Source organism: Adiantum capillus-veneris, chromosome 24 (assembly GCF_014529385.1).
Source record: "Adiantum capillus-veneris isolate H3 chromosome 24, ASM1452938v2, whole genome shotgun sequence".
Classification (NCBI taxonomy): Eukaryota; Viridiplantae; Streptophyta; class Polypodiopsida; order Polypodiales; family Pteridaceae; genus Adiantum; species Adiantum capillus-veneris.
In genome coordinates this window covers 103,540,232-103,554,101 of record NC_140954.1, presented here as the reverse complement: position 1 = coordinate 103,554,101, position 13,870 = coordinate 103,540,232, and the positions used below count along the sequence as shown (strand labels likewise).

Here is a 13,870-nt window from a genome sequence, read left to right as displayed (position 1 = left end):
AAGAAAGAGATTAATTGTTTGATGGAAGTTGGGGAAGGTAGATTTAGCAATGTTTCTATCTTTTCAGGATCTACCTCGATTCCATCAATGGACACTACATGCCCCAATAGTGTAACCTTGCTTTCCCCAATGTGACATTTGTCTTTGTTTAATTGTCCACCCAGCTTAGCTAAACGAGTAAATCCTTCATCAATCTTGCCGAGATGCATACTTTTGGAGCTGTAAATACAAAAGTCATCTATGAAAACCCTTATGGACTTACCAAAGTAAGGTTGGAAAACCATGTTCATATAGACAAAGGTAAATATAGACCCAAAATAGTCAGCCAGAAGACAATATAATCATTAACTCCATCATCCATAGTACGTATTGTTTGCAAAATAAAGATACAAAAATGACAAGCCTGAATTGATAGAAGTAAATAAATGACAATTCTACACAGCAACAAAATCACTTGATTGTTAATCATTGCAAATGTAATAGTTACAAACCATTGTCATTATTTAAAAAATATACATGGTTTTCAAAAATACATAGTTACATGGTCTGATGATACATAAGCTAGAACAAAAAGAAACTAATGCTATCTAGCTATGGTTAAACTGACGTCGTCTAATCAGACGTCTCATCGCGTCCAAGCGACGTATCTGTCGGATTCTTCAAAAAAAAACAATAAGATAGATTTTTGTAAGTATAAACATATAGCGAGGGACGTTTATAAAACAATACAATAAATAGAAAGAATAAACCCTAATACTAACCATGCCGCCGCGAGAAGTCAGGATGTCTATAAGGGCGTTTAAGCCCTTCCTACCAGCGTACTCACGCTTGTACGGAGTGGGATCACATCCTGTAAACGACCACTGTCAAAACATACAAAGAATCCATTATGTTAGAATTTCAAATCCCATAAACCCTAAACTATCGAACATAGATGCAAAAACACTTACAAAATCGGCCTCAAATGATGCCCACCCGCCGCTCCCCAAGTGGTGCAAACTCCCTGCCTCTACTCGCGCTTTGGCTGCCTCCTTTTGTTGCTTCCACTTGTCGGGATTCTTGCGCGCTTCTTTCTTCGCATGCTTCCAATCTTCTTTGGCCAGCCAATCTGCTCTGTTCCATCCATGCTTAATTGCTTTTTGCACTTCGGAACGCTTATGCTTGCAGTATTCGCGCATTCGAACCTTCATCACATCTCCATTGAAGCGGTCATCCCGTGTTAAAACGGGAAACTCGTCATGAAGCATGCTGATGACTCTGTCTTTTAATTCATTTGGTACTTCACTCCAGGTGTTTAGTATGTAGTGTCTAAACACCTGAGAGCAAAGACCGCGCATGCGCGAAATCTTCTTACCGTCATCATTCAAGATGATACCGCCGCTGAAGTCGACGGAGTAAGGCAAGCCCTCTCGCCGCTGACGCGTGAACTTGGGTGTCTCGAAAGGGGTCTCTAGTAGCGTGTCAACGGGGGTACGGACGCCAGGTGTCTCCACTGGAGTCTGAGCCCCGAAGCGAGGAGTGTCCACTAGAGTGACTCCTGGAGGAGTAGCTAGTGGTGTGTAGCTATAGGGAACGACACTCAGCCGCACAAAACCTGGTGTCGATAGTGATGACGTGGCTGGTGTCGGGACAGGCAAAGAAGGGGAGGGTAAAGAGCCTCGTCGAACACGAGGCGGTGTCGAAGCATCGGTTACGTCACCCCCACAAAAACCGCCACCGCCACCACTAGAGCGCCGATGCCTAAACGAGTGTGAAGATCGTCTCGTCGACACCGAAGCTTGGGAGCGCGCTGAGGACTCCGAAACAAAAGGAGATGCGGATGGAGTAGGAACGCGCGATGGTGCGCCAGAGCGATGACGCTCCACGTACCACTGTCTCTGCTGGGATGACAAAGAAGAAAGAAACTCGTCATCATCCATACCTGCATTAAACACACGAAGATTTAAACTTAATATTGAATGAATGGAGTAGAAAACATGGACAAATAGATAGATAGATAGAGAGAGAGAGAGGAGGAGGTGCTCGTCGTCTCTGCTAATGAGAACATACCTAGAGCATAGGGACCTAGAGTGGATGCAAAGACCATTAAATACAATGACGCAATGACGCATATAAATACAATGACGCATATAACGCAATGACGCAAATACTTAAAGAGCCGGAGAATCGTACAAGAACTTGAATGTGCATGTAGCTTTGGAATGTTCAAAGGCTAGCAGCAACAGAAAGCCTCGGGAGATTCACTATTAGTAATGGGGGATGTCACCTGCGTGCATCAAAATTAGAGAAACCTCCCTATGTACAGTATCATATATGCTAACCTACCCCCCTAAATACAGACAAGATACAGACGTTCTCGCAATGAGCCATCCCTCCTCATATGGATTTTGTACGGAATATAACGACCCAGTATTTTATGTATACTAGTAACATAACAATTTTAAAAGCACATGCTTTTGCAAAAATACATGTTGAACTGCAAATGAATAGAAGTTTACATTGTAGTGTGTTTTCATTTGCAATAGATGTTAAGAGAATAAACCATGAAAAGAAACAAATATAATGATTACTAATTTAATATTAAACCAATCGTTTCAATGTAATTTGTCAAAAAACGGATAGCATTTGCCTTGTCAATTGAAATATCTAGATATTTTTATTCTATTTCAAACTATCAAGTCAACCTGCATATATGTAGACATTTTTTATTCTATTTCAAACTATCATATCAAAGCTCCTGCATTAACCTAATGTGGTATACCATATTTCACTTTGAAAGTTAGAAGAACTGAAGGCGAAAATCGATAGCTCAAGATAGCACACCCGGTCAAGCCATATGTCCATGTGACAAATTGAGACTATATTTGTAATTATATACAAAATAAAGACATTGTGTATGTATGACACATAGACCCAAGGTATGTTAGACGTGTCTTGGCAAGAAACTATAGCTCAAGATAACACCCAATCAAGCTATATGACCATGTGGGAAATTGAGACTATAGAATTTATAACTACATGGAAAAAAAACTAACAATCTTAAAAACTTTAACGCTTTTTATCGTAAAAAGAGACCTACACATTTGGTAAGAATAGATAGCTCAAGAGACCCGATCAAGCCATATGGATAGCTAGAAGAACTGAAGGTAAAAATCGATAGCTCAAGATGGCACACCCGGTCAAGCCATACGACCATGTGACAAATTGAGACTATATTTGTAATTATATATAAAATAAAGACATTGTGTATGTGTGACAAATAGACCCAAGGTATACTAGATATGTCTTGGCAAGAAACTATAGTTCAAGATAACACACCCAATCAAGCCATATGACCATGTGGGAAATTGAGACTATAGAATTTGTAACTACATGGAAAAAAAACTAATAATCTTAAAAATGCTTTTTGTCGTAAGAAGAGGCACAACTACACATTTGGTAAGAATGGATAGCTCACGAGACCCGGTCAAACCATATAGATAGCTAAAAGAACTGAAGGTAAAAATCGATAGCTCAAGATGGCACACCCGATCAAGCCATATGACCATGTGACAAATTGAGACTATATTTGTAATTATATACAAAATAAAGACATTGTGTATGTGTGACACATAGACCCAAGGTATACTAGACGTGTCTTGGCAAGAAACTATAGCTCAAGATAACACACCCAATCAAGCCATATGACCATGTGGAAAATTGAGACTATAGAATTTACAACTACATGGAAAAAAACTAAAAGTCTTAAAAACTTTAACGTTTTTTATCATAAAAAGAGGTAGAACTACACATTTGGTAAGAATGGATAGCTCAAGAGACCTGGTCAAGCCATATGAATAGCTAGAATAACTAAAGGTAAAAATCGATAGCTCAAGATGACACGGGCCAGTCAAACCATATGACCATGGGACAAATTGAGACTATATTTGTAATTATATACAAAATAAAGACAAACACTTTGCTACACTCTCTTGGCTCCATGTCAAAGAAGGCATCAAGTAGTATGGCCAATCCATCACGGATATCCGTATATAGCATGAAGCTCTCCCTTCATGCCTTAAAGTTGACTCCCTCCCCTAGATTTTGACTAAATATACACGACTCTTAGTTTACATTTATTGAGCTTGACTCTCAGCGTGTAGAAGTTGAGCATCGATGCTGTGAGGCCCTCTATGGTTGTGGATGCTTAGATTTTCCTAGATCAATTACTTGATCAATCAATATACCTCTGGTGTGGGTGAGATCTAAAATCTACTGTTACGACTACTCCTCTGACTGTAAAGAAATTTGTGATCTTTAAGGTCGTCTCTCCCTCTCTCGTCAGCTAGATCTCTAAGGTCTCTTGGAATATGAATATGAAATCCCTGGCCAATGCAAATTATGGAATTCAATACAGCTGCCATGTCAGCATGAATTTTTGATGTCCGTACAACTGCCACATCATCAACTAGCCAACGCAATTTTTGGACAGTTTGTACAATCTGCCATGTCATCACTCCGTCGTACATTTTGCCACGTCATATGTTGCTGCTGTGTGTGTCCAGGCAATACTACCACGTCATCAATTTGTGACATATAGGGAAAACTCAAAAAGATGCACGACACATCGGTGCTCTTCTGATCACCGTTCAAGGGTACCATGGCAAGGAAGACTTTCGCATCATAAAGGGCATTGCGACACTCTTTTGGGCATAATTTGAATGACAGCTATCTCATTCATCGATCTGTCAAGCACGCGTTTTTCGATCGAACCAGGAGCATTCATATGCCCAACATTGTACCAAGTCTAGGCAATTAGGACATTTCATGTATGAACGTTCGACATTAGGTAAGAGAGATAAATCACAATGTAAGTGAAGTTTTAGCAAGACTGGTCACTTGTTCCAAAATCATGTATAAGGCCAGAAAAATCTGACCTTACAAACTGTAGAGGGGCTAAACCACCAACACAAACAAGGATCGCGAAGCAAGAGTAGTTAGATATTTATTTAATATGTTGAAAATTTTACAAACTACTTAAACAGTGTAGACAAAGAGATGAACAAAATAAATGAGAAAAGCTTACCTGACTATGCAAAGTCAACTTTGAAGTCACAAAGGATAAGGCAGTACAAGACTTGATTCAAGAACCTCAAACTTATACAGCAACATGGACAAAGGATAAAAGAAAAAATTGTTAATTCCAAAAAGAGATTCTACAACATACATTCCTGGAATGAAAAGATCATGTGTGGAGCAAGGGGGAAGACTTGTGGAAGATGGAGCTCTGCGGCACTGTGCAAATTTGTGACTCCAAATATGGGAGGCAATCTCAAGAAGCCACCCATCAATTATGATGCAGGGTAATGACTTGCCCTTCAGTGCAATCATATGCAGTTTACATGACCACACAACGATCATGGTCATGATCCTCCCCCTGGCTTGTCTCCTTGCGAGATGCATAGAGTAGTCTCATTGAGAGAGTTAGGTCAGGCACTACCAAGAAAATCCCCTCTTTTGCTGGCAATCAGCACTATCAAAACATCTTGAAGCATATTATGAGACCAATGCAAAAAATGCAGGTCCTCTTTGAGATTGGGTCGGAAGCTACCAAGAAAATTCTCCACAAGCTTGGAAACAACCTACTTCTTCGATTGGGCATCCTACATGGCAAGCTAGGAACACATTTTGTAAGTACTTGGGTGGGCTAACATCCACACATGAGAGGAGAGTGTCCATCTTTTATCACTCTTACCTAACCAAAAGAGCTAAGAATGATAGCAGTTCACTGAGGCCTAGAGACACATTCTACTATAGACAAAAGAACGTCTCCATTGTGGCTCTAGATAATTTTCCTACATCCTCTCAAAGAATTTGTGTGATTATTGGAGTTTTCGCATTTTGAAGAAATCATAATAGGCTTTGTCTAAAGAAACAAGAAACCTAGCAGAAGCCTAGCAGACAATATGCATTTTGGGGATTGTGGGGACTAGTCAATAGACACAACCACGGATTGACAATATCCAACATAAATTGATAGAGCTCAATGTCACTTTCAAGACTACATGAACACTTTACGATCTAGCACAAGATTCAGTAAAATGTTTTTACACAGGCCTCTAGTAAGGTTAACTTGACCTGGTTTGGCACTGGAGATGTTGCTCTCCTTGTCACTTTGACATGTACAACAACACCTCAGACCTGTTGAAAGGTAGCTCCCAGTTTGAATCTGCTTTCATCAATGATATCTGGATGAGACAGCAAACAAGTGAGCACAACAACACTAAGCCATGAACTTTACACAAAGACGCAAAAGGAAAAGAGGTAAGCTTACCTTCATTTGTGACGGAGAAGCGATTTGTCACTAGCCAAAGCAATCCTTATTCCCACATATAGTAGAGTACTGTTTTATTTCTACTGAATGTTTATACCCGTGATAACCAACACATTGTTGATTCATCAAAAGCTACTAGTATTCGTGAATATTTTCTCTTATAATGGTAGACCTGGAATGCTTTCCGCCAACGTTGAATGCTTTTGGCCACTACTCTTCACCTGTGAACTCCTCGAATCTCTTCAAGGGCATCCCAATTTGAGCTAGTTCTGTTAATACCACCAATCAATAGGTGAGTGAGTGCTTCGCAAGTAATAAATACTCCCATCACTGGCCATATTTACACTTAAGAGTCTTACTCACAACCTTGCATAGCCTAATTATTTTGCATCCTCTGTATTTGGTAAGAAGATTGCCAAGAAGGTGAACCCCACCATGGAGGGAGTCAAATTTCAAAAGCAGCAACTATCTCTGTCATCACTGAAATAGTAGATATGGGCCACGAAAAATCCCTGATCACCAGTATTAGTAGGGCTTTGTTGTCCTTGTTTATCTTTTGTTGGTCGCAGAAGATCTTCAAGAAATAATGCTTCTCCTCCACCACTGCCTCCAAGTTCTAAAATAATGCTCCAGTAAGCATAAAGGGTATCCTTTATCATATTAACAGCAACGTGGCAAACATCAAATCGATGACCTGGAAAGCAACGATGGAGCAATAAGGCCCTACTCTCTCCTCATCAAGATTCCCTATATTACACACCTGGGAAGTATCATGGTAGCCTTATGCAATACCTTCAACAAGCTTTTCCTCTTTCACTAATAGGCAAAATATCTGCTGACTCTTCTCTCCCATGCTTCTTCATGTCCTACCCTCATTAATTCAATACCTTCTGCCTCCTTTTTCATTCCAGCAGCTGCATAAATATGAGCCATCGAAACATAACATTTGAGCATCTTTTACTAAACCTAAGCGGCTACAAGTGCTGAGCATGCAAGAAAATGTGGTTGCATTTGGAGAAAGACCCTCACACTGCATTTGTTTAAAAAAGTTCAGTGCTTGTTCAAAATTACCTTTTCGAATGGTCCCTGCAATTAATGCATTCCAAGTTATAACACTCCACATAGGTAGCTGCTCAAGCACATGTTTCGCCTTCACGAGAGCACCACACTGAGCATACATATCCACTAGGGCAGTGCCAAGAATGATATCACTTCCTAGCAACCCCTATCTAGCAATCTCATCATGACTTTCTTCCCCCTTATCAATTGCTCCTACGGTGCTACATGCCTTCAAAATACATGTGAAGGTTACTGCATTTGGAGAGAGACCGTCAGCTTCATTCGATGGAGACAGTTCATTGCTTGCTCAAGTTCGCCTTCTTGAACATATCCTGTAATTAATGCATTCCAAGTGCACAGAGGCAAGGTCACTGTGCTCTGCAAGTTTCCATCCTAGAAAAAGGAGGACATGCTGAGCACGGGAGGCATAGTTTCCATCTCTCTCTCTCTCTCTCTCTCTCTCTCTCTCTCTCTCTCTCTCTCTCTCTCTCTCTCTCTCTCTCTCTCTCTCTCTCTCTCTCTCTCTGGTAGCTGTCCATAGTCCTCGTGCACGTTTGAGTCAGAATTTGCATGGCCTCTTGCACCGCATTCCAATCATAACCTGGTTCTTCTTTGCTCCAAAAGTCATAACGTTCCAGCAATTTCTGCATTGCTCTTTCATAGCATAAGAAAGCAAACTCCACATTGAACCATGCCTTTAACAAGGCCATATTTAAGAGCTCTGATACCATATGTTAGCTCCCTCAAAAGCACACCGCTGTACGAGGGGCTAAAGCAGTGAACACGGGGCTCGAGTGAGCCCGAGAGAGCATCTATGACCGGGTCTATAGTGGCCGGTGTCACCAGTAAAACCGAATCAATACATATACCAGGAGTGAGGGGTAACTCACCTCGAGCTCGAGAAGCCAACTCGGCTCAACCAAAAAAGAAATACAATAGGGTTCGGAGCACCAAGGCTCACCCTTCCTGGCATACAACAAAAGGGGCTCGAGTCTCACTCGAGAGACCAGCCGAGAGCCTCAAAACTATCTCGACACTCTGGCTCAGCAGAGACCAGGTGGAGATCCAAATAACCACAACCCGATGCGGGAATATGTACCAGCACAACCTGCAAAAACACTTGACGCTCTGGCTTAGCAGAGTCCAGGTGGAGGAACAATCTACCACAACCCAAAGCGGGAATATTTACCACCACAGCCCACTGCGGGCAACCCAATGCGAGTATAATCAACACCACAGCCCACTGCGGGCACGCATAACCAATATTCAACCACAAAGCCCAGAGGCCCAACCTCCTGTAATCGACTACGAACACTTGCACGTGCGTATGAAATCAACAGCGCGCTGCCCCTCTGTACGACTGTAACCTGTAAGGCCCGAAGCCCCTCACTATGTAAGAAGAACGCAGGCAGTACTGCTCTCTGCTACGTATGCAATAGATAGCCCCCTCAGGCGACCTGTCTCTGTTGATGCTAGGAATCCGAAAAGCAGTCCCCACTGGGTGAGAAGCCTGTTGTACGCGCACCTGGATACTGTAATGCAGAGGGCACTACTGCCCCGTGACTTGCTCATGTGCAGAATGCAAACAGCTCATGGCCACTGCAGCTGGGTTGGCCCATGGCTAGAGATGATCCCGTAGGGCGCGAGCACTGCCTCCCACTGTGCAGGCCTGAACGATGATGACCCGACGCGTGCTTATGCATGCCTTTGCGCCTTAATCCCCTAGGTGTCTGTAGGACGCTTTCACATCTGCCCTCACGACCTACCCATCTTAAAGCCACAAGAGGGCGTTCTCGTGTAGCAGCCCAATCGATTACTCAATGCCCCAATAGAGAGAGAGAGAGAGAGAGAGAGAGAGAGAGAGAGAGGGGCTTACTAATGTATTTAAGGTGGCTCAGGCAATTGAATGTAGCCCCAATGTAACCCCCCTCCCCCCCCGTCCTCCCTCTCTTATGTGTACGGTATGAGTATGAAATAATGAGGGGCTACCCCTATTGTATACGCTTATGTACAAAATCCAAAAACCCCCCTATTTTACACTCACGTGGTACCGTATGAAAAAACACTGTGAATCCCCCGGGCAGAAAGCGTTCTTCTTCTATTCAACTTGAGTGATGAAAGAGGCAAGTGCATAACTCTGAATTTACAAAACGGAGCCATCTTGTTCAAATACAATATTTATGGGTTTAAGAGATCTCTCTCTCATCCTCGCATAGCTCAGCATAACTTCCTATATCTATATAGAGCTCTCCGTTTAAACAGATGTCCTCTATTTCATTTTGTAGATCCTCTGCATGGACCCCATAGAGAGTAGCAGCTTGATGTTCGTCTGGCACCACCTCCACGGCTTCTGACTGGGCATCTTCTCCGATCTCCTCCATTGATGCCGCTGTGATTGGCACATGGTAGCCTTCATACGTCCGTGCACTACGAGGGGCTACCTCTATGACGTACCACCAGTTTGATGCAGACTTTGTGGGATGAAATATCACCTGCCAGAGCCATATAACTTACATGAGAGCTTCCAAGCACATAAATTCTAAAACACACGTTAACTATTTACATACTTACTTGTTCACAATGCTCGGGTAGTACGAAAGTGTCTCTTAGGTCAGTCCATTTCTTAGTTGAATCCACCTCAAGAAAACCAGACTCTCCTCTGAGCACAGTAGCATTGCGACCCTCCATGATTATCTTGAACCATTGCACGTCGAACAAGTCGACAAAAAATCCTCTATAATCGATCCTCAAAATCTCTTGTAGCGTGCCGAAGTAAGTGAGTTCCGCCACCACAGGATCTGCATCAGAGGACCGTCGTCGACTAGACTGTTCAAAATTTGCCATGATTCCACAATCTTGAGTAAAACATTTTTTGTCGATCCATTCCACCCTAAATGTCGACCTTTACACCATGCTGCTATGTATGACTTATACTACAACCAACAAAGATTATGAGTGGCCGTTCAAACATCTAGAAAGTTACTAGTCGTACATTGCAAACTTACCTTGGTCGCGCAACCCCTAGAGTACTCCCACTCTTCCTCAGTCACTTCTTCACCGCACTGTTGTGCGCTTTTCAGTTGGTTGTGCAACCATCTTAAGCTCATGAATGTTGGTAGGCTCTCCAAACCCGTCGGATAGTGCATCGGTGCTCGTCTTCCCCGTCTCCACTTGATTCTTGCCCTTTGTCGCTCTTGCTTTGCATCCTCATATTGTGAGATCTGTTGGAATTAGGGTTGCAGAGAAACACACACAACTTGGAGAAGACGAAGGAAGCTCAAGGCATACAATAGAGAGTGTGTTACTTAGTGTGCAATGGAAAGATAGATAGCCCTAGAGTGATGGGCGTATATACAATGCTCGGGGGGAAAAACCTCCTAAAGAGGGAAAAAATGCCCCGGTGGTCCTAGTGTGTTCACACACATCACTACCACATGTATATGGTAACAAATCCCCCCTAGAGTGATGCCGTGAACGAGAGCTAGCACATGAGTAAAGGGAAGTGCCATGCCCTGAGGACATGATCAGTCCACAAAGGGGAGTAAGCCCAAAGCTTTGCGGAAAGCTTCAAGCTTCTCACGAGACAATGCCTTTGTGAAAAGATCTGCAAGGTTGTCCTGTGTTGGTAAATAAGCCAAGCTGATCTCTCCTGCTGAGAACCTCTCCCTGACATAGTGGTAATGCACCTCAATGTGTTTTGTGAGAGCATGAAAAACTGGGTTTTCGCAACTGCCAATGTGCTCTGACTGTCCGTGTAGATAGTGTTGGCAGTGTCCTGTCCAACACCCAAATCAGCCATAAGGCGTCTGAGCCATACACACTCAACCGTAGCTGTGAAGACTGCCCTGTACTCAGCCTCACAACTCGAAGTGGCCACAGTAGGTTGCTTCTTGCTCAACCATGATATACATGAACTGCCAAGCATGAAACAAAAACCACTTGTGGACACTCGCGTGTCAAAACAACCAGCCCAATCTGAGTCCGAAAAAGCATGTAAGTCTGGCGGCAATGATCCCCCCTTGGGATAAAACAAGCCAAGATGTAAAGTGCCACTAAGGTAGTGAAAAATTCTCTTGACAGCCTGCCAATGCTTAGACCCTGGGCTATGCATAAATCTACTGACTTGTGAGACTGCAAACTGAATATCCGGCCTCGTGTTGCATACATAAATGAGGCAGCCAACAGCAGTTTGGTAAAGAGTGACATCAGCAGGATCGCCAGCATCATGTAGACTCAACTTCAAACCTGTTTCCATGGGAGTGGCAATAGGTTTGCAATCCTCAAGTCCAAACTTACATAGCAATGTCTCTATGTAACTTTTCTGACACAAGGCAATACCACCATCACACTGCTTAAACTGTATGCCCAAATAATGATGCAACAACCCCAACTCTTTCATCTTGAAAGTAGCATTCAAATCAGCCTTAAATTCAGCAATATGTCTCTCATTTGGTCCAGTGATCAGCAAATCATCAACATAAAGAACCACGATGAGAAATACATCACCCTCACGCTTTACATACAATGTGCTTTCTATTGGATTGTTACAAAAGCCTTGTTTGACCAAATGAGTGTCAGCTTTCTCATACCAAGCACGAGGAGATTGCTTCAACCCATACAAAGCCTTGTTACATTTGCACACTTTTTCCTCTTGTCCTTTTATGACAAAAACCGCAAGGCTGCGTTACATAAACTTCCTCAAATATGTCACCATTCAAGAAAGCAGTAACAATGTCTGATTGATGTACATCCCAACCAAAATGAGCTGCCAATGCACATAGAAAACGCACAGTAGTCATACGACAAGTGGGAGCAAAAGTCTCTTCATAATCTATGCCTTTTTGCTGTGCATAACCCTTTGCAACAAGTCGAGCCTTATGGCGATCAATCTCACCATCCGGATTGCGTTTCAACTTGTAAACCCACTTCGTACCAATGGCCTTTTTGCCAGGAGGCAAATCACATAAAGTCCATGTGTCATTTTCTATAAGTGCATCATATTCTGATTGCATGGCAGTCATCCAATTTTCTGAATTCTGTGCTTCATCAAAAGACAGAGGCTCCTCAACATCATGTAAGCTAGACACAGCCAAAGCATAACAATTTGATGCATAAGATGCATGGTGAGAGCCTGAACGAGTACGACTAGACAAAGGTGCATCCAATTTACTATCACGCAAAGTGTGCACCAGCCATTTTGGCATACCTCTAGCCTGCTCATTTTCAGCCCTTTCCTCATCAAGTACATCATGTACATCTGCATCAGTAATAGGCTGATCTAAAACATTTTCAGAAACCCCCATAGGCTGTACATTTGCCTCATTGGAACTTACATTTGTATTTCCACCACTGAAAAGAGGCAACAAAGTGTCATAAATGTCCCGTGAGCTTACATTACTGTCTCTAGTACATGACAGCAAGGGCTGAACAGAATCTTCCACAAACACTACATCCCGAGAAACCAGAATACGTTTTGTTTGCGGATGATACAACCTGTAACCTTTGCTTTCAGCACTATAACCAACAAAAATACATTTGACAGCCTTATCATCCAATTTTCTGCGCTGCACTTGTGGCACCAAAGCATATGCCAAACAACCAAAAACACGCATGCGCTCAATAGAAGGTTTTCTATCATGCCATGCTTCATATGGAGTAATAGACTGCAAAGTTTTCGTAGGACACCTGTTAAGTACATAAGTGGCACACATAATGGCCTCAAGCCAAAAAGAATGCGGCAAAGCTTGACTTTTGACCATACATCGTGCCATTTCCGTCAGTGACCTGTTTTTCCTCTCAGCAACACCATTTTGCTGAGGTGTATAAGGCACTGTACATTGGTGTTTTATCCCACGACTAGACAGAAATGCATTAAATTCATGAGACATGTACTCCCCCCCTCGATCGGAACGGAGGGTGCCCATAGTACATTTCGAGACATTTTCAGCCATAGCCAGAAATTGTTTGAAGCACATAAAAACTTCAGACTTCGCTTTAAGCGGAAATACCCATGCATGCTTGGAGTAATCATCAATGAAAGTCACGAAGTACAGGTAATTGCCCAAGGACGGAGTTTGCATGGGCCCACAAACATCACTATGCACAAGCTGCAACCTGCATGTGGCCCGAACTGAACCATCCTTTGGAAATTTAGAACGCTGCATCTTACCCAAAATACAGCCTTCACAAACATGTTTGACAGGTGCTTCAAGAGGTGGCAAAGAAGAAACCATATCAGATTTTTGCAAACGCAGCAAACTGGCAAAATTCAGATGACCAAAACGTGCATGCCAAAGTTTTGCATCTGAAATAGCCCTTGAATCTGCAACAGCATTTGCAAAGTTTTGTCCACACTTGTCATACAAAGTGAGCTTATACAGCCCACGGCACAAAAGCGCAGAGGCAACAATGTCATCACCAAAACTGAGATCATGAACTGTACATCTGTCATCCACAAATTTGACTACAAGTCCAAGTCTAGCAAGTGCGGATACAGAC

At 42.7% G+C, this 13,870-nt stretch overlaps 1 protein-coding gene and 1 pseudogene across 3 annotated transcripts; both read right to left on the bottom strand.

Moving 5' to 3' along the window:
- Positions 1 to 449: 449 nt before the first annotated feature.
- On the bottom strand, positions 450 to 6,229 carry LOC147426877 (uncharacterized). 2 transcript variants are annotated; one of them, XM_086498550.1, is made up of 4 exons: positions 6,118 to 6,229; positions 951 to 1,921; positions 762 to 863; positions 450 to 647 (listed from the first exon to the last, which is right to left on the bottom strand). In XM_086498550.1, the coding sequence occupies exons 2-4, from the start codon at positions 1,917 to 1,919 to the stop codon at positions 588 to 590; spliced, it is 1,131 nt and encodes a 376-aa protein (XP_086354676.1). In that variant the 5' UTR covers positions 1,920 to 1,921; positions 6,118 to 6,229; the 3' UTR covers positions 450 to 587. The 2 variants fall into 2 exon arrangements, with proteins under 2 accessions (XP_086354676.1, XP_086354677.1); XM_086498551.1 differs by having other exon boundaries at positions 466 to 657.
- Positions 6,230 to 6,434: 205 nt separating this feature from the next.
- On the bottom strand, positions 6,435 to 9,117 carry LOC147426876 (putative pentatricopeptide repeat-containing protein At3g05240; annotated as a pseudogene). Its single transcript, XR_015186198.1, has 2 exons — positions 7,106 to 9,117; positions 6,435 to 7,007 (listed from the first exon to the last, which is right to left on the bottom strand). The product of XR_015186198.1 is annotated as a putative pentatricopeptide repeat-containing protein At3g05240 (transcript).
- Positions 9,118 to 13,870: the final 4,753 nt, after the last annotated feature.

Coding starts and splice junctions, on each gene's coding strand:
- LOC147426877 (XM_086498550.1), bottom strand. CDS start 1,919: ATGGATGATGACGAGTTTCTTTCTTCTTTGTCATCCCAGCAGAGACAG. Junction 864..950: donor CATCATTTGAGGCCGATTTT/GTAAGTGTTTTT, acceptor ATGTTTTGACAG/TGGTCGTTTACAGGATGTGA. Junction 648..761: donor TGACTTCTCGCGGCGGCATG/GTTAGTATTAGG, acceptor AGAATCCGACAG/ATACGTCGCTTGGACGCGAT.